Raw genomic sequence first — 18956 nt, 5'->3', positions numbered from 1 at the left:
TTGGGAAGAGAGAACCGGCCTCGAGATTTTTTGAAAAAGTTTGGATCCACCGATAGGCGATAAGCCGTGCACCTGCAGGCCAGTGGACCAATCACAGGAGCTATAGTGGGCCAGGGTGGAGACTCTCAACGCTCATGCGGGCGCTAGCACTTACACCGAGCAACAGGGCAACAGGGCAACAGGGCAACAGGGCAACAGCAGGCAGAGAGGCTGGGCTAGGCTGGGCCTGTGCATGCAGGCAGGAGGCAGGAGGCAGGCAATACTGTAACCTACGCAATGTTTCCTCTGGTGGGAGGTCATTGTTGCTGTGAACGATTTCTCCCCTTCAACTTCTGCAGAATCACAGCCTTGAGATCCTGACAACACCTTCCATCATCAATGCCAGGCGCCCACGGTGTCATCAGCTACAAATGATGTCTTGGATCTTGGGCGTGGCTTTCAGACATCGAAGCCACCTCCTCACCCGGCAATAGTTCTTCCATCTCAGGAGCCTCTCCGACCCCAGGAAGCGAGCATGAGACAATAATTGCTGGCGTCGTCCAGCCGATGTTGCTCTATGACACTCACAAGCCTCTTCCAGCCTTCCATGTCGCCTACATGACATCAGGAGACCTGGTCCCAATTTCCAGCCCATCCGTTGGAGGACCGACTGACTCTCTGTGGCTCTGAATAGCCTTCGTTCAGCACAATGGAGAACGAAGCACCCAGTCGATGCCCTAATGCCTATTGTGTTTCCTGATGGTCCTCGAGCGAGCTCAATTGGTAGTCAATTGGGAACCCATGGACCAGAGTTTCCCGGGTTCAGAGCAGACAGCCGTACCTTGATGATAGAGTCTTCAGGTCAGGCACACCTGGAAGTACAAGTGTGCAGCTGCCCCTCCCCTCCTCCTCAAGCCATTCCTTTTTCGGTCTCGACGAGGGAGACTGGCCAGATGCCCAGGCATGCGGACAGAGACATGGGTCATGTCTGGAAGAGTCTGTGGGGTAATACCATTACGGGAAGAAATCCTGCACATCTCCCGCAGTGCGGTATCCCACGGCCTCACCTCGCTCTGGGCAGCATCCCGCCGAAAACACCCCGTGGTGGGAGGCGGGTGCGTGCCCATTTTCGGCAGCATCTTCCGCGCTCAAGTGGAAGTCTAGCGACTTCTCGACTTGCTCGATCGGCTATATGGCCGGATGTCGAGACTCGGAGCTGGGAGACCGAGGCGGATGCAGTCATCAACGCGTTGCGTGGGTGTCTTCGGCCCTTTACTGCAGCTACCGAGGGTTGAGCTTTCACCACAACCGAACTTCATGACACTGACACTGCGCCCACTACTTCACGTGGATTGTATGAGGAAATTCACAAGCAACTTGCCGGCCAGGTCTGGGAATGGATGGGGCACGTGGCTACCCAGCCGGAAGGAACTCGGCCATTTCTGCTGTACCTGCAGCTCGCCGGCCGACATGTCATCATGGATTGCCTTTCCATATACCCGCTCGACGACCATGTCCTTACTATTCGTTACTGCTAGCAAGTGACAGCAGATTCCAGTCATGATTCCGGGGAAATAAGATGGCGGGACCATGTAAATCCTGACTAGGGAGTTGGGGTAATTGAGTCGTCACCTTCACCCACCCTCCGCCTCTACAACTCACATAGGCGTTTCATGACACTCCCAGCTGACCACCTTGCAGCCACTTACACCGACCTACCATACTTGATTCGCTCCAGTAACGCATTCTTCCTGGGTCGGGCCGTTAAAGATTCTTGTCCTTGCCGTCTTTGCTCTCTACCGCTCATTCTTGCCAATCACACCTCCAGGCACCCAACTCTATCCGCGTCCGTTCTTCTCCAACCTGCCGAATCTAGGTTAAGTGCTCATCGGCGAGATGCGGTCTCCTGTCCGTCACCCACTGGGGGGTGACTTGCGGCTTTGCGCCGCTGGAACCGCGTGCGGCGCCGAGGTCAACCACGCGGCTCCTTGTTCCGGAAGACAACAGTGTTGCACATGTAATTCTCAAAGGCAATGGCAAAGATTGAGGCGTGGGAGGGGGGGCTTAGGCCTCGCGCGAGTGAATGGTCACAAGAGTGACAGTGTTCCAGTCAATGGAAACAGCTGTACTTTTATTTCGCCCCAAGCTTGGTCTCGACAATTTTGTGATATAAATGCCCTGTGGCCACCGAGTGATTGAAGCCCGAGAGCAATGATGTTTCCCAAAGTCGTGAGGTATAGAGATCGTGCTCCTTTCTTTCTTCCACTCCTTCTCCGTCCAGTATTTCAGTATGATTCTCGGCCCTCTACTCCCCCTGCTTGTAGCGGCTACTTTTGTCGCGCCAGCCATATCCCTCACGCCCGCAGGATGGCGGGCACAGAGCATTTATCAGGTCATGACTGACCGCTTTGCTCGAACCGACCTGTCAACGACGGCGACTTGTGATGCCTCTCAAGGAGTCTATTGTGGTGGCACGTGGAAGGGCTTGATCAGCAAGCTGGACTACATTCAGGGAATGGGCTTTACAGCTATATGGATTTCCCCTTTTGTCGAGCAGATGTCTGGAGACACGACAGACGGCTCATCGTACCATGTAAGCAAAGATTGATGCCTCGCCACTTCGTATCAAATGATGGATCGATACTGAAGCCCAGAGTCTCCCTACCTTTCAACTGATGAGAGCATTGCTAATGATCAATCATAGGGCTACTGGGCACAGAATATATATGCGGTCAACTCAGCCTTCGGCACATCCAGTGATCTCGTCGCGCTTTCTGCGGCTCTCCATAGTCGGGGAATGTACCTGATGTTAGATGTCGTTACGAACCATTACGCCTGGAATGGCTGTAGTAGTTGCGTCGACTACAGCGTCTTCGACCCTTTTAACTCAAAGTCATACTTTCACGACCCGTGCTCCATCAACTACGACAATCAGACCTCCATCCAGGTATGCTGGCAAGGCGATGAAGTCGTTTCCCTCCCGGACCTGCGCACCGAGGATAGCGACGTCTTGAACACCTTCAATAGTTGGATCAAAGACGTCGTGGCCACTTACAACATCGACGGGATTCGGCTTGATAGCGCTAAGCATGTCGACGACGCCTTCTTGCCCAGCTTCGAGGATGCATCAGGGGTGTACATCGTTGGTGAGGTATTCAATGGCGATCCAACTTATGTTATTCCCTACCAGCAGTACCTTAGTGGCTTGATCAACTATCCTACATATTATTGGATTACGCGAGCTTTTCAATCGACCTCGGGCAGTATCTCTGACCTGGCTAATGGAATCAACACTATGAAGAGTCAAGCGACTGATTTGAGCTTATACGGCTCGTTCCTAGAGAACCACGATAATGTCCGCTTCCCCTCGCTCACTAGCGATATGAGCCTCGCCAAGAGCGCAATCGCTTTCACGATGCTTATGGATGGCATACCGATCATATATGAGGGCCAAGAACAACACTACCAAGGCGGGGACACTCCCAACAACAGGGAAGCCATCTGGCTGTCTGGCTATGATACCTCGGCAGAGCTATACAAGTGGATTACCAACCTGAATGCTATTCGCAAGTTGGCCATCTCAAAAGACTCAACGTATCTGGACTACTCGGCCTGGCCCATCTACACGGACTCTCATACCATTGCTATGCGCAAAGGGTACACCGGTTATCAGATCGTCGGTGTGTACAGTAACGTTGGCTCGAGCGCGAGCACGACAGTCACCCTCACGGCTGCGAACACGGGTTTCACTGCCGGCCAGGCCCTGACGGACGTGATGAGCTGCACTTCTTTCACCGCCGGGTCGAGCGGTGATTTGGCAGTGACAATTAGCGGCGGTGTGCCAAGAGTGTTCTACCCGACTGCAGCACTCAGCGGGAGTGGCATTTGTGGTGAGTAATTTCTCAAATTCCACAATCAAGAAGGGCAATGGCGAGGGGAGGGGAAGATGAAGAGCTAGGTGGGATCAGTGTACTGGGTTCATCCTCCATGAAAAGGAACTTCAAGTCTTTCACATGCATCTTTGGTACATGCGAATGAAGATGGGAATTGGATAAAGCCCTCAAGGCAGTCTCTAAACAAGACCAGGAGGCGGCTCGCCCGCGCCAACCACCACGACGTCGGCAGCAGGCTGTACCGCGACGTCAGTCCCCGTCACCTTCAACGAGCTCGTGACGACTTCCTATGGGACGACGATCAAGTTGTAAGCCCCCCCCCCCCGGCCTAAAATATCACCCCCACCCTCAAGGTCACGTCCTGTCTTGTGATGTTTAATCGTCGGGCACGTGGCCGCGCACGAGTTGCTCGGTAATACGGCAGAGGCCAAGACTGACGCGATATCACCTTGCCCGCACCCGCAGATCCGGCAGCGTCGCAGCCCTAGGCAGCTGGGACACCAGCAAGGCCATCGCGCTAGACGCTTCCCAGTACACCTCCGCAAACCCGTTGTGGTACGCAACGGTCAACCTCGCTCCCAGCAGTGTGGTCCAGTACAAATTTCTCAAGGTCGCGGGGTCCAGCGTTACCTGGGAGGCTGACCCGAATCACACCCTGACTGTGCCTTGCTCCGCTACCACGGTCGCATCGAGCTGGCAGTCGTGAATTGGTTCGGTACTCATCGGGAGTGGTTGGCTTGGTGATGGTTTGGTACATAATTCTTTCTCGGGTCCTTTACTTCTGTACATATGTACTCAATTATAGACAATGAATGTGGTCAGTAGAAGACGTATTCTGCCATACATCATGCCACTAGAACTCAATTGTCCCGTTCACTTTGCCATCTTGCTATCCCATGGCTGGGGCTGCTGAGGCCTGAGTTCGGACAAGGCTGGTCGCCAGCTGTTAGTCTCCCTGTGGACCGTGACACTCCCATTTAAACAACGAAAAACACCATTTTTACAACCCAGTAGCCCAGCCGTCAAGACAGATGACACTTAATTATGAAAATGCTAACCAGATTCCAGAGCCGTGTGTTCGACTTCGCAATGGGTCGCATTGGGAAGAGCGATGGCCTGTCTCAAGGCTGAAGAGAAGAGAAGATATGACCTTGCAATCGAGGTCATCGACAGTACAGGTGGTGGAGTTGCCATGATGATAATGCATGACAACTTCGAAAGATACGAGATTGGTGCTGCAGCTTTAATTAGCTTGCGGCGAGTACGAAATGTCCGGTGAAGTAAGTATCCAAACATCCCCCCTCCTTGCTTACACATGTCTGCTTGACGACTGGGCTCTGGGCGCTGCTATCCTATGATAAATTCTGCTTGATTGACGTTCTCGTGGTTCGAGCCACATGGGCATTTTTTTTAAAAAAAAAAAATGAAAATGACTTCTTTTCTCCTTACCTCTTTGCCTATGTAGAAGTTTACATACAAGATCAACCAGTACATGAATCTCCAGCTCCACGTGATTGCTTGTGTCGTTCAAGAACCCTTGAATGGTTGCTCAACTACGCAGCATGTATACGAAGTGCAGCGGAAGCATGACATGTGGCTTGATGTCCGCTCCTAGGAGCACCAACGAGTGGGCGGGGCAGAGGTCAGAAGTACTTCCGTACGTTGCAGAATGCTGCGTGCTAAGCCAGACGCTCTCAACCTCTCAGGATTCAATCAAGAGTACTGTAAGAACGGTCTTCAGGCATGTGGTATTCTTATAGCTGACCAACGATTCCAGACCACTCCCTGCCAGTCGCCCCGCAAACTGCGTCACTCCCATTCAAACAACAAACAACGCAAAATACTATTTCTTCACAGCCCAGTAGCCCAGTCCCCAAAGCAGATGAAACTTAATTATGAAATCGCTAACCAGATCTCAGAGCCGTGTGTTCGCTCCCAGGTGTGACAGAACGAAAAGTCCATGTTGGCAAAACCAAGTGCCTCATGGCAGGAAACGAAGGCCGCAAGGCAGAATGAACCCTCCCAGGTGGTGAAAGAGATCCGGTGCAGTAATTACATCCCCTTGCCATACATATCTGCTTGAGACTGGGCTCTGGGTGCTGTAAGTGTGCGATGACTTCTGCTTGACTTGTAACCTCGCTGGTCGAGCAACATGACGATAAATTATTTTTATGTCAAAACTTCTATTTTCCTCCACGATTATCCCTACATAGATGATTCTAGACAATTTTCAACAGTCAATCAATTCCCTACTCTTCCATGACGTGGGTGTGTCTGTCATGAAAGAAGCCTCAACGCGTCGCGTGTCTAAGCAAATACATGGCATGCGTACGAAGTGCGGCAGGAGCAGAAGGTGAGCGTTGATGAATGGCACCCCAAAGCACGAACGAGCAAGTTGAATCACAGGCCATAAAGTTTCCACGCATTTCAAGATGTGCCTTGCGGATGCTATCAAGAGTAATGCTGCAAGGGCAGTTCATATGCAAAATGCTTCTTCAGTGTTCTAGCTGATCAGCATCGTTTGACTGCTTATGCCTTCAACTCAGGCCTCGCCGTCCTCTTCTCCCTCCATTTCCAAAGTGCAATCAATGTTGCTCCAGGTCCGACAGCAACACAACCGGCCGTGAGCCACACAACGCGTTTCAACGTCGAGCCCTGAATGATCCCCACCCTTTTCATTTCCATGAAATTGATTATACACCACATTATAGTCGCCACAACAGTCATGAGAAGGTCATACTTGATAAAAACGCCCACACCTTCCACAATACTCGCCACCGGGGTCGCTGTCTGGCTCGGCAGGAAGATGCCAACGATGGACAAGCCAGACACCCAAATGACAGCCAGTAGCATTGCAGCGTGTACACTGCCCGCCACGAAGAAAATAGCATCGTAGAGCCGGCTTAGGCTCGGAATATCCAGCCCAGAGTAATCCTCGACGGCCCCGTGCTTGGCCGTCACCGTCGACCGGACAAAATACCTCGCTATTACCTCGGCCAGCCACGACGTCAACACAGGCGTGACCTGCCAGAATGCGATGATCTGCTGGATGTACTTCTGTACTCCAGTGGAGACCATCGGCGCGGCCAGCAGCGCCGACGGGACGAGGAAGCCGAGCACCAGGGCCGGCAAGACCGCCTTGCTGAAGCGCTCGGGGACGAAGCGCTCGGCAGGCATCCAGTACGCCGTATGTGCGGAGCTCCTGAAAAATGCGAGGACGTAGAGGGGCATGATGAGGCCGAGGCCGAAGAGCTGGGCCAGGGCGAGCCAGATGCTGGGGCTGTGAGTGTGGGGAAGCAGGTGTCAGTATCTTCTCTGTGTGTTTTCTTTTTTGGGGAAATGATTCTGGAAGACTTACCTCCATACTAACGACCAGGTATTCCTCCTCCTGCTACCCTCGACCACGATCACCGCAATGATGGGCAGGAAGACGGATACGAGAAAGTAGCCGGCGTGCAACTTCCTCTCCAGGCTCGCCACCTCCGTTACGTCCTCTGCAACAAGGGGCAAAAATACGGCAACCAGCGTCGTTAGTAGCTCATCCACGCCGGATAAAAAGCCGTTCGGCCCGATCAGCGGCTTCAGCTCTACCATTCCTTTCCCCGGCACCTCGACGCTTCTTTGCCAGACCGCCTCATCCACGAGCCTGAAAGTCCCGTTCGAAAGGGACGTCTGTAAGAGCAGGCGCACCCCTAAAAGACCCAAGCCGACAAGTGTGATGGTGGTTACCAGGCTGAAGAAGGCCGTCCTCGGCACGGGCGCCCGAAGGAGCTCGTCCTCGTAAGGAAACGCACGCGCAGTCGGCTTGGGCAGCCACGCCGGCAGCGCCTTGCTATTTTCCGTCGACGTGCCCTGCCGCGCAACCTTGAGGCTTGTCGCGCCGGGGTACGCCTCAGACAGCAGCCGCAGGGCCGACCGCTGGCCCTTGGCCGGAATAAAGTACCGGTTCATGAACTGCAGCCAGGGCGTCTCCATGGCGAAGCGGTGCTGGGTCGTCGTGGAGACGTCGACCAGCGCCTTTGCGCGGGGCCGGCGGGATTCCTGGGTTGCAGCGAAGACAGATTCCACTTCGGCGCGGGATGGGAATGGAGATTGCTTCAGGAGGGCGAGGAGGTTGTTAGTGAGCGCGGCGGTCGTCTCCAACGCGCTCATACCTCCGAGCCCGATGATGGGGTTGAACTAAACAGAAGTCTCAGCGTATTGACTATTACAGCTTAGTCAAGGGGGGAAGCTGTACCTTATGCACTGCATCACCGACCACCAGACACCGCCCATCGTACCACTTCTCCAACACGCCCTCATGTAGCGGCGTGCTCACGCTCGTGATTCGCCGCTCGTACAGGTCCGAGAACTTCACCGTCTCCGTGACAGCGTCCGGGCCATGGATTTTTGCGGTCTCGGCCTCCTCCTCCTCACCGTACGGTGGCAGCGCATCTCCATAATACGTGTCTCCCAGGTTGGTGAACAAGCACCAGTAAGTCCGGTCGTTGGGCCCTGATGCGGCGAAGAGTGATGAAGAGTAGTTGGTGACATGGTGCATTGTGTTCTCTTCTATGCCTGGGACTTTATCGGATATGCCGAATAGGCATCTGTACTGGACTGGAAGATCTGGGATCATTATTAGCAATGGATGAAACTGATCATTTGTACACCATGATCCTGGGATTTCCCGCTTCATCCAGCAATGAGGAGCGCGCCTCGATTCAAGGAAGTCGAATGCGCTTGAGCAAATGGAATGTAGAGCACAATCACGAGCGGCAAAGCCTGATGGGATCCGAAAGTATCCAACGCATCTCTTTGAACGCCCAATGTTCTCCAAAGGGCACGAGTGCCAACATATTGAACATAAAAAAGAGTCACTGAAATAGCACGAGAAGCATATTTACCTTTCTTAGAAGTGCCGTTCAACTCCGACATCTTCCGGGCCACAGTACTCCGGATGCCATCCGCCCCGACGAGAATACTTCCCCGATAGACAGAACCGTCCTGACATTCCACGACGACGCCCTGCTCGTCTTGCTGAAAGCCAACGACGCGCCGGGAGGTCAAGACCTTGTCCTTCTGGCGGATGTTCCTGTACAGCACATCGATAACCATCCTTCTCTCGAAGAAGATCATGGGATACCCATGGCTAAAGGTCACCCCAAAATCAAAGCCCAAGTCAGCTCCTCGAGGCCAAGGCAGAGTCAGAGAGTCAAGACAGCGAAACACAGAGAGAGGCCACCAACCGCTGCATCAGATGCTCCTCCAGATGCTCAACATGGATCAGCTTGGCGCCGCCGGCGTCGCGGATGATGAAGTTGTCAATCGAACAATTCACCAGCTCCAAGACGTCCGCGTAGCAGCCCAGCTGGTCCAGCACGCGGAAGCCGCTCGGCAGCACAGCGATACTAGCGCCGACCTGCGGCGCGACCTGCGCGTGCGCCTCGAGGACCACGAAGTCGACGCCCGCCCGCTCCAGCGCCAGCGCCAAGCTTAGGCCCGCGATGCTGCCGCCCGCGATGACCACGCGGAAGTCGTTGCTGCCGCCAGACATTACCTTCAGTGTCTTATTCGTGTCCTTCCTAAGGTAGGTTTATCTTGTACTTGTCAGACGAACATGCGGCCTGTGCGGTCGGCTGGGGATAGGGCGGAGGGAGGAGAGGTGGTAGTGGTAAGATAAGGTTTGAGAATGGTAGACTTCCCGAGGTTTGCATGTGCGCGGCGATGTCGCAACGGATGGATACCACTATGGAGACGGAGGTTTCGGGGGTCCGCTTATGCGTTGATCTCAACTGTACCGCGATCACGGCACTTGGGTGGCATTGTAAGTCTTCCCTGCATCCAATTACATTATACTGTAATTCGTCATCTCAATGCTCCCTATTCTGTGGTTCACTGGGTGCTTTTCTAGTGAGCAACATGTAAATCACTTCGAGGGAGCACCTAAAAAGGGTTACTTGCCCGACAAGAATCCTCTCAGACCGTTTCTCGACAATCTTTATTCAAAATGCAACCAGTACATAGGCATGAACTTGGGTATATTCCTAAATCAGAACTAAAAGGTACCACGAGAAAAGATCACCTCAGAACACATGCTAGAAAGTGCAAAGCAGCAAAAACGCCATGTCCCGCAAACATCCTAACCTATCGCAACACCTCAAGAAAGCGCCAGTGCCGTCTTCGCGTTGTTCCAGTACGTCAGGCGGTCGGGCTGAGCGGACGTAGAGACGCCCACGCAGCTCATGTACGCCTGGAACCAGTCGTCGGCGGAGCCGCTCTTCGCGGCGCTCTGGGCGCTGGTGCACTGGGTGCTGTAGAACCACGGGCCGGTGCCGAAGTTGTACTCGTCGGCGGTGACCAGGTCGAGCACGGTCGACTCGGTGGGGCTCTTGGCCGCCAGCGCGGGGATACTGCTGGCGTACTGGACGTTAAAGCTGCCCATCTGCCTGTGGTTTTTTAAAAGATTGGTCAGCACAGTATCAGACGTGGTGAGGCATAGCAATTCCCATAAGGAGCATATTGGTACTTACATATTGCTGGTACCCTGGCCAGCGGCGGCGTTGTTGAGGTTCTTTTTGTATTGCATCTGCTCGGACTCGTAGGCTATGAGAGCCAGAATGCCCCCCTGCTCCGTCTGCGTGCCGATGTTGTAGTCGGTCATGGCCTTGACCAGGAATGGTGCGGCCTGGGCGGCGGTGCGGCACTCGTCGCCCCGTCCATCGCAAGACGCAGACTTTGGCATGATGGTCTGGAGGATGTCGGCGGACGTACGCTTGGTCAAGGTCCTAATGGGCGTGTTGGCGGTGGGGAGAGCCATGGCTGCGCCTGTGAAGGCGAGCAGAGTGGTGAGATATTGAAATTGCATTGTGCAGTTGTTGTTGTTGTTATGATGTGACGTGATATTGATGTCGGTTGGAAGTGTTCAGTTCCAGAGAAGTGTCACTTGAATCACACTGGGTCGAGGTAGACAGACACTATAACACTCTGATGCCGTATGCTGGTGGCACGAGTGACTAAAGATGCCCGAGTGGCTAAAGTCACTTAAGTTTATAAACAAGGGGGGCGGGAAGATGCTTTGTACAATGCCGCTGGTCGCACAATGTCGACGTCGGGCGAGAATGAAAATGAGATTGTAAGTGCTCGGCCAGGAGCAGCAATACAGACAAGCACAGCGGGCGCAACGGCTCAAAGGAAGGACTGTAGACGGTGGGAAAGAGAGTCGAGGCAACACACGGTGTTGTTGGGTTTCAAGACTGGCAGGAAATCCGATAGTGAAGAAACGAGTGAGTGAGAGTATCGTCAGTATCACCGAGAGGAACACGAGTGGCTCACTCGAGCCTTTTGAACAAACCGTTCGCCCATCCCTCCATCCATCCATCCAGCCAGCCAGCCAGATGAGTTTCCCCTTCCAAAGGACCAAACAAGCCCAAACCATGCGAGCTGGCGAGCACCAGTAGACCACGACCCACCGCTGCATTTGTCCCTGGGCCCCGCGCTTGGCCTCCGTGAGCAAGCAAGCTTTCTGTCAAAAGGGTGGCGATCGCCATCCAATACCGGCAGATCCACAGGGGTGTCGAACCAAGCAACAAACCCCAGCTCGTTCAGTTCTCGATTCCTGGTGGTCACAGCTACACGTACAAGACCACAAGGGATGAACCGAGCTGGGGGTGTTTTTATGGCCCCGCAGGCGGGGCAACAACTTTGTTTCCCGCAGCCGGCCAATCAACACCGCAGGCCAGGGGCGGGATCTAGGCGTGTCAAACGGGCCTAAGAGGGGTGCTGTGCCGCTTTGAAACAGCCCGGCTCAGGGGCGTTTTGCACAGAGGTGAGCGACGGCCGATCGATTGGCTGCCTCGCCGCCGGGTGAGCTGTACGGGTGAATATGGAGCCCCTGACTGCTGACTGCCACAACAACTCTGGCCCTGTGTCTGTGTCTGCTGCACTCAGGCTGACGGCCCTTTTGGAGGGAGGAGGCCCTTTGATCCCCCTGATCGCGATCCACACGCACTCGAACACGAACTGACTGACCCGGCTGTCGTATATATCTACGGCCAGGCTGAGCAGTTGGCCTGGATTGTGACTCGGCAAAACTTGAACGCATTTTATTAAAAGGTGGCGAGCAAAGCGGACAAGGGAGATCTCTCCCATCATTGCCTTGCTGGGTCAATCAGATCAGCCAGCCCCTGGATGGGTGGGGAAACCATTGAAATACGATATCATGCAGAGGCTGATTACTAACTGACATGCACATCTTTTTGTTGTAGACCTTGCTATTTCTAGCTACGTAGCTAGCTAGCGAGCAAGAGAGAGGGAGATGGGTATTTTGGTTTTGTACATCCTGCCACTTACTTTCGCCCTTGCCGCAGGACTCTTTTTGATCCCAGAGGAGGCCGTATGCCGAGCCATACTGCATGCATATGCCGCGGCCTCAGTTCCCATGCTCCAAACAACCAGCACATTCGCCCTTGGCCGACCAAATCATGCCAACCGACCAGCAGCAAACCAAAGCGGCGTGCCGTGCGCGCAATCGTACTCAATTCACACATCTCTATGTCTCTCTCATTTCGAGCTGCTCCCAGGAGTGCTGAACGAGAAACCGTCCCCGCTGCCGGGGGAAGGGCCGGTTCGCCCCTGGCCCGCGCTGTTCGCGTCACTACCGAAGAACGTTTGGAACTGGTTCTCAGTACCCCACGTGGTATTTTCCGTATAATTTTGCAGTGCGTCCTGTGGTATTGTCAGCTTGCTTGCAATGTTGTCTTTGAGGAACCCCTCTGGAGGTTGGGGCCAGACTTACCCAGTCGAAGTTCTGCCCGATGTCCATGCCGTTGCCGAACATGGACGAGAAGGGCGACCCAGGATTCAGCCCCAGATCACCTGAGAAGTCAGGTGTCATGCCTGTACCCTCGCCGACCGGAGGCACCGACAGGTCCATTCCTGGGTATGCCGTGCCTCCGGGGCTCTGCATCGTGCCCCCAAATGCGGCCGCGGTAACGGGTGTCAGACCCCCTGAGGACATCATGCCCAGAGTCATGGCCGCTGATTGCTCCGGCTCGAGACTGGCACCACCTATGTTTTGGAAAAGGTCTTCTTTTATCGCAGTCGGAGGCTGCTGTGGCCCGGACGGGGGTGCGCTGGCGGTTTGGCTTTCTGCCCCTGGACTCCGGGTCTTCTCAAGCATGATCTTGATGATGTTGTAGGCTTTGACCGCCTCCATCGACCCATCTGTCATGCCCTCCCAGATATCCCGCGTCGTCTCAAGGCTGCGAATCATCTCCAGACGCTGCTCGGGGGTCCAGAAATTCGCCGAGAGCGAATCCTGCCGCCCTCGGCCGGCTCCATCAGTCTGCTTGTCGAAATGCAAGTCGAGAATCACCAGCATTGTAGGTAGGAGGAATTCCTTTGTCGCAATAGATGCGACGTACCATTTGATCGCCCGGAGTCGACCATTCGGTTGTGACTCCCTGTGCAGGCTGATCAAGTGCCGCAGCATCTCCAGCGATGCCTCTATAGCACTTCGTCTAGAGTGAGCGTATCTGGGGTTGTGTCTCGACCGCGCCAGGTATTTCCGATGCAGAAGACATACTATCTTGAGGTACAGGATATCGACATTGAACCTCGCGACAATCATGGTAAGAGGGTCGGTACATCCCTCCAAAGGCTGCATTTTCAGATGTGGCGGGATCTCATCTCTGAGCTCCCGCAGTCTGGTATCGAACCGCAGGATGTCATCATATGCCGCCTGCTTCCCAACTCTGTTGGTGACCTGCAGTATGTTGCCCAGCTCCAGGCAGAGCTTGACCTTGACAATCATGTAGCTGATGGGTGTCGGCTCGCTGCTTGGCCGAGATGGCGGGAGGACTTTGGTGTCTGGGCCGAATTCTTCATCGAAGATGTTGTGTGGCAACTGGGTGTCACAGTCCTGATCGTAAATCATACTCGGCAAAGAAACCTGATGTGAGAATACGACATCGGACATTCTCACAAGAGCCCATGTTCGCCTTCTCATTTCCTATTACAGACAGGGTCAGTTTGATTGATCACGCAGAAATAAGTATGATGCACTCACAGCTTGAAATGGTGTAAGATTTGGGAACCATTTTGCATCCCTGTGGTATCCCATTCGAAATGCCACGCGGGTCACCAAGGAGCATATCAGCCATATCGACAGGTCCGCGTCCCATCTTGACGAGAACTCCCCAAAGACGTAGAGCAACATGGTTTCCACCGTGTACTCGCTCGGTTTCGTGTAGTCCGCGGTGATGAGACACTGCACGGTCCGCAACCGATATTCAGCGGCCAGCTCAAGAGTCCTACCTTTCCACTCAGGCGGCTCGTCTCCGACCTTGTGATAGCTCAACATAGCGAGGCACAGGATGGAATAGAGCAAGCCTAGCCACATGAGCGGCGTCTTGCCAGGGTCCTGCCAATGCGCACGCAGTTGTTGGTGAAATGTAGGAGCATGGATGATGTTGACAGCGTTGTCCATAGAGTTGAAATACCGGCCACAGAGCGTGAGGACGGCCGATTTTGGAGGCAACTCTGCTCTCAGCTCGACGTCCGTCGCCGGAGCAGCGCCCATCAAGAATGTTGGCCCATTCCGAGCATATGATGGTTTGCTCAGGAGCACCTTCTCATAACTCCTCTCGAGATCTTTCTTGTGGCTGTTGAAGTAGTTCTTGACCTCAGAGATATCGGCGAGAATGGTATGCCAGTGTTCCTGCCCAATGTACATAGACTTTCCCCTGTCGGGGTCCACCTTGAGCACACCAAGGGAGTTGGCCAGCCCGTCATCGATATCGCTGTCCTCCTCTTCATCGTCTCTCATCTCCCCATCATCCTGACCAATCCCCGCGGACGAAGAGTTTGGGGTTGCCGAGTTCACCCCGGGCCCTGATTTCGTGCTGCTGCTGCTGGCCGTTACGGCGGCGGCGGCTGCGGCGGCTTCTGAGGATGAGATGGTGGCGCCTCCGTGCATCAGAGACAAGACCAAGCCTTCCAGACGGTCAATGCGGTTCTGCATGTCGTCAGGGCCATTGCCCTGTTGATTCTGGTTTCTCTTCCGGTTGGAAGGAGTCGCATAGGAGCAAGCCAGAGTGTCAACGCCTTCCCGCTTCACACAGTTGCTGCATGGGTGAGTCCGGTCGCATTTCAGCTTCCTAGACCGACATGGATAGCAGCTCAGGGGCACTCTGTTCCGTTTGCGAACAACCCGATGTTGGTCGGGAGAATGTGCCCCTGAGGATGGTGTGTTCGAAGGTGGTGTGGGCGTCATCATGGGCCTTGGCTGCCAGTTATCCAGGCTGAGGCCAGTGGACTTGGAGGCGACAAAGGGATACGGTAAAGTACGATCTTCCCAATATATGCGTGTCCTAGCGCAGTCGACTCTCGGGAATCGAGTGACACAGGCACAAATGCGGTCCGTCGAAAGCCTCCTCCTCGGCTTGGGCCCAGGAGATACGGTTATAGACGGGATGCGCGGACGGTGTCAGCCTGCAGTCGAAAGGCGCGGGCGCAATTAGTCGCGATCAGTGTGGCCGTTGTCGCGGGGTAAGCGGCCGGTTTGGAGCAAGGGCAAGGGCCTGAGAGCACGACAAAAGAGCAATTGGTGCGGGCACCAGGCCAGGCAGAGAGAACGAGCAAACGCTGGAGCCCGAACACGTCCCGGCGCAAAAGCAATTGGCAGTGCGCAAGTTTCGCAGGTCGCAGTGGTGATACGGAGAGATGGCCAGGACTGCGGAAGTGCGCAGTTGGACGGTGGTCGCGCGAGGGCACAGTCCATGCGCGGGGCCACGGAGCTGAAGAAGTCAGAAGAAGGATCAGAACCCCGGGGAGAGAAAAGCTGGGGCAGATCAATGCGGTCGACGGCGGTATTATATGCAGCGCCGCCTACGTCGGGATCACAGGAGTGGAGTGGTGTATTTGCACAGAGTAAGGGTAGCGCCAGACGGCTACCGCATGCAGATGCAAAGTAGATGCAGATAAGTGTGGGCTGCTTGTGAGCTGTCCGAGCAATGATAGACGAGAAGTGCGTGAGAGTTTGGGAGAGGCCCATCACGCGTCGGGTTTAACGGACTTAAGGCCCCCAGAAGCCCACCACGTCAGTTCAAATCGATGCTGGCTCCCCCTTCCCCGTTCATTCCCAGCAAGCAGTCTTGGTCGATCATTTCAACATCAATGCTACCGAACTTTTGCCGCTGTGAAGGTCGTTGTCTTCAAAAATTCCAACGTCGCAGGACGAGGTAAAGAAGTGGGCCAACATGCTCGGTCCGACTAAGGCAGTCGACCCTGGTCTCGACTCAACCAGATACACTACTCGAGTTCTCGTCTACGCAGCCAAGGAGGACAAACGCAATGATGGGAATTGAGTCGCTTCCCGCACGGACACAAGCCTCTGCCATGGCATGGCGGTGGGCGGGCAGGCTGGCAGGCAGCATGTGCTGACGACGGCATGCTCGCTGGGCGTCTTGACCAACGCTACGACCAGCATCAGGCGCTAGATTGCGAGTGTGCTCACCTCCTCACAGGCTGAACCCAGGACCGGTCTCCCGATATCCAGGTTATCAGCATATTTATGTAACATCCACCGCTAATCTCCTCGCCGGGTGACTCATACTGATCGTCTCGTCTGCAGGCCGTGGCACTCTGACGTTGGCCAGGTTGGTCAGTGAAATACGCGTATCGACCCAAGGGACAGGGAAGCTCCAACTTTGCGTGATCTTCTTTCCATCCAGCGCAACGTTTGTCAGCCAGCCCAGCATTCTCGGCCCAGTTCCATGCACACCGTCCAGCCCGTCCCAGCACAGCCTCTTGCGTCCAGCTGGCCCATCCTGGACTCCTGTCGACGGTTATCAGGCATGGCCAAGAGGTGATGCTGTGGTGCTTCAGTCCCCCTCAACATGCAACCTGGGACAAGCGACCTCAAATTCTCGCTATCGTACAGCCACCATCGAGTCATGGCTCGCGCGGGGCATCGGCCGTACTGGCCTGCCTGGGCGATTGCGAGTTCCACAGCGGGCCCGCCCGTCAACTTATGTAGTGTGTAGTGTGCCGGTCTGCCCTCCGCAGTCTCCACCTTCGGCCCCGATGAGTTTCGGCCCCGCCTAAGGCACCTCACTTGCCTCGTTGTAACTTTTGCAAAGAAACGCGCTTCTGTAAAGTTGGGTTGTCCGCCATCTGCTGCAAGTCCTCTCCTACTTCGATTGATAAGCATGACGTCGAATGCAACTCCTCAACACTCAACTTGTGCGGCTTGGTCGACTGCTATTCCCTGAGATTGTTCACTATTGAACCACCCGGCTGGCATTGACGCATTGCAGCATTTTGCTGTGTCTAACAAGTGTTCACAAAAAGTTGAGACCATGAGCAAAGTTAAATGAACATATGGCATTATTGAGAGGCAGGGTCTGGTGAGAAATCTACCCCTGGGCTGATCATATCAGGGCTGGCTCTCTCAGGGCCATCTTGCCATGTCACTCTCCACAAGCTCGCAACTTGCGATATGAAATCTCTTACATTCCGCACGGGCGCTGTTCTTGGGCCGTCGAGTACAATCAATTGGGAGGATGGAAGAAAATTGGGAAGATCGACGACCTGAGTGTCATAAGGTTGCTAATCTTGGGTGACACTTTTCAGGATGGCTCATTTCTAAACATCTCAACAAGAACAGATCACGATGCTTATGATGGAGTCGCAGTCAACACCAAAAGACTTGTAGTTGTCCTTGCTGTGTCAAAGGTATCCATGTGTCGATAGAGATGACCTGTGCACTTCATGTGGCACCCAATTTGCCGAACCCAGGCAAGTCAATCAACGATAATATTAAATATCGGACGGCAGACACCGACAACTAGGTCGTCCAAGAACGTGCGGCTTTCCGCAGAGATGAACAGCCGAGCCATCATGGACAAATCCCTGCTTGGCAAACAACATTGGCGATCATAGGTTGCACTCCATCGATTACCTCTCGTCAATCACCACGAGAGCACCTGCCAAGCATGCACTCTTTGCCTCAGTCCCTCGCAAGGATAGACAGTCAGATGCGGTTTCTGGCTTTGAAATTTTCAAGGCTATCCAATCAGACAGATATCTCCGTTTTCTGGCACCTCAGATGAAGATTGCCACCCACCAGGGTCCATTGCCGGTATTTACAACAAAGGGAGTCATGTATGCGGCTACTGGCTGATCCTATTCTGCACCTGGCCAAACTGTACTGGAAATACCAAAGTGATTATCGATCTCCAAGACAAATTGATTCTGCCCTGGTCGAGAAGCGCCGTTGATTGCCGAAGAGCACGAGCAATTCAGATCCGGACTGAATGTCACAGCACATAAAAGCTTCGAAGACGACCAGCACAGACCACCGTTGTCCGTGTCCCTCGTAATCATCCCAGCTCCTCGACATGGCACGCATCACTATAGACTATCAAGTCATGGCTGACATATACAGAGACTGGATGAGCGTTCATTCACGAAATAATTAAGGGCACCTGCTATCGTTCGGGACAGTATGACGTACCACACTGGTGGTTTATATCCGAGCTCAGTATGCTCATGCGTCTGATGGTCTGTCATGATATGATTTTGTCTCACTTGAAACGTTGTATACACATATATATCTGTATTTATATATATTGTTTGGGGGGGGGGGTCTGGCTGTTTGTACGTATCCTATCTACGATATGCTGGGAATCTGCATGAACCCACTCTATTATTTTCACTCCAGTATCAGCTACGACCGCCACCGCCATCCAGAGTCGCAACATCTGAGTTTATACCAGCGAGCATCACCGTCGGCTGACGGAAGCATAATGCGATCGATAATCCGCCTGCTTGTAAGATAAGTGCTTTTGCTCAAGATTCTCGGGAAGACGACGCATGGGCTTGGACCCGCGAGGGTACCATCATGCTGGCTTGTCGATGATTTGGGGAACTCCGCAGAGGCGAGAAACAAACGATATCAGGGACACAAATAGAATTTGTTTCAGTCGAAGACTGCAAGATATAACTGCCGCATGATCCCAGGGCATTGTATGTTCCGTCTGAAGTAGCGGAGCACCCAGGAAGGGGGTGAACGCTTCGTGAAACACAGTGATAGAAGCTTGA

General features: G+C 54.0%; 4 protein-coding genes across 4 annotated transcripts; 1 reads left to right on the top strand and 3 right to left on the bottom strand.

Moving 5' to 3' along the window:
• Positions 1–2269: 2269 nt before the first annotated feature.
• J7T55_008181 (glycosylhydrolase family 13-2) lies at positions 2270–4578 on the top strand (the record flags this gene model as incomplete). Its single annotated transcript, XM_053138473.1, has 4 exons — positions 2270–2572; positions 2684–3869; positions 4066–4180; positions 4338–4578. 4 exons carry the CDS (start codon positions 2270–2272, stop codon positions 4576–4578), a joined length of 1845 nt encoding a protein of 614 aa, XP_052997460.1.
• Positions 4579–6401: 1823 nt separating this feature from the next.
• Positions 6402–9408, bottom strand: J7T55_008180 (fad binding domain protein; the record flags this gene model as incomplete). Its single annotated transcript, XM_053138472.1, has 5 exons — positions 6402–7152; positions 7231–8051; positions 8110–8480; positions 8759–9003; positions 9101–9408. The coding sequence occupies 5 exons, from the start codon at positions 9406–9408 to the stop codon at positions 6402–6404; spliced, it is 2496 nt and encodes an 831-aa protein (XP_052997459.1).
• Positions 9409–10011: 603 nt separating this feature from the next.
• Positions 10012–10719, bottom strand: J7T55_008179 (uncharacterized protein; the record flags this gene model as incomplete). Its single annotated transcript, XM_053138471.1, has 2 exons — positions 10012–10300; positions 10385–10719. 2 exons carry the CDS (start codon positions 10717–10719, stop codon positions 10012–10014), a joined length of 624 nt encoding a protein of 207 aa, XP_052997458.1.
• A 1694-nt stretch (positions 10720–12413) lies between these two features.
• J7T55_008178 (fungal specific transcription factor domain-containing protein) lies at positions 12414–15126 on the bottom strand (the record flags this gene model as incomplete). Its single annotated transcript, XM_053138470.1, has 3 exons — positions 12414–12578; positions 12649–13863; positions 13921–15126. 3 exons carry the CDS (start codon positions 15124–15126, stop codon positions 12414–12416), a joined length of 2586 nt encoding a protein of 861 aa, XP_052997457.1.
• Between the last annotated feature and the right edge of the window lie 3830 nt (positions 15127–18956).

The sequence above is a fragment of the Diaporthe amygdali genome, assembly GCF_026229845.1.
Source record: "Diaporthe amygdali strain CAA958 chromosome Unknown NODE_4_length_2575358_cov_65_588622, whole genome shotgun sequence".
NCBI lineage: Eukaryota > Fungi > Ascomycota > Sordariomycetes > Diaporthales > Diaporthaceae > Diaporthe > Diaporthe amygdali.
Note: the sequence above shows the minus strand (reverse complement) of the source record. Positions and strands in the feature narration are given on the sequence as shown.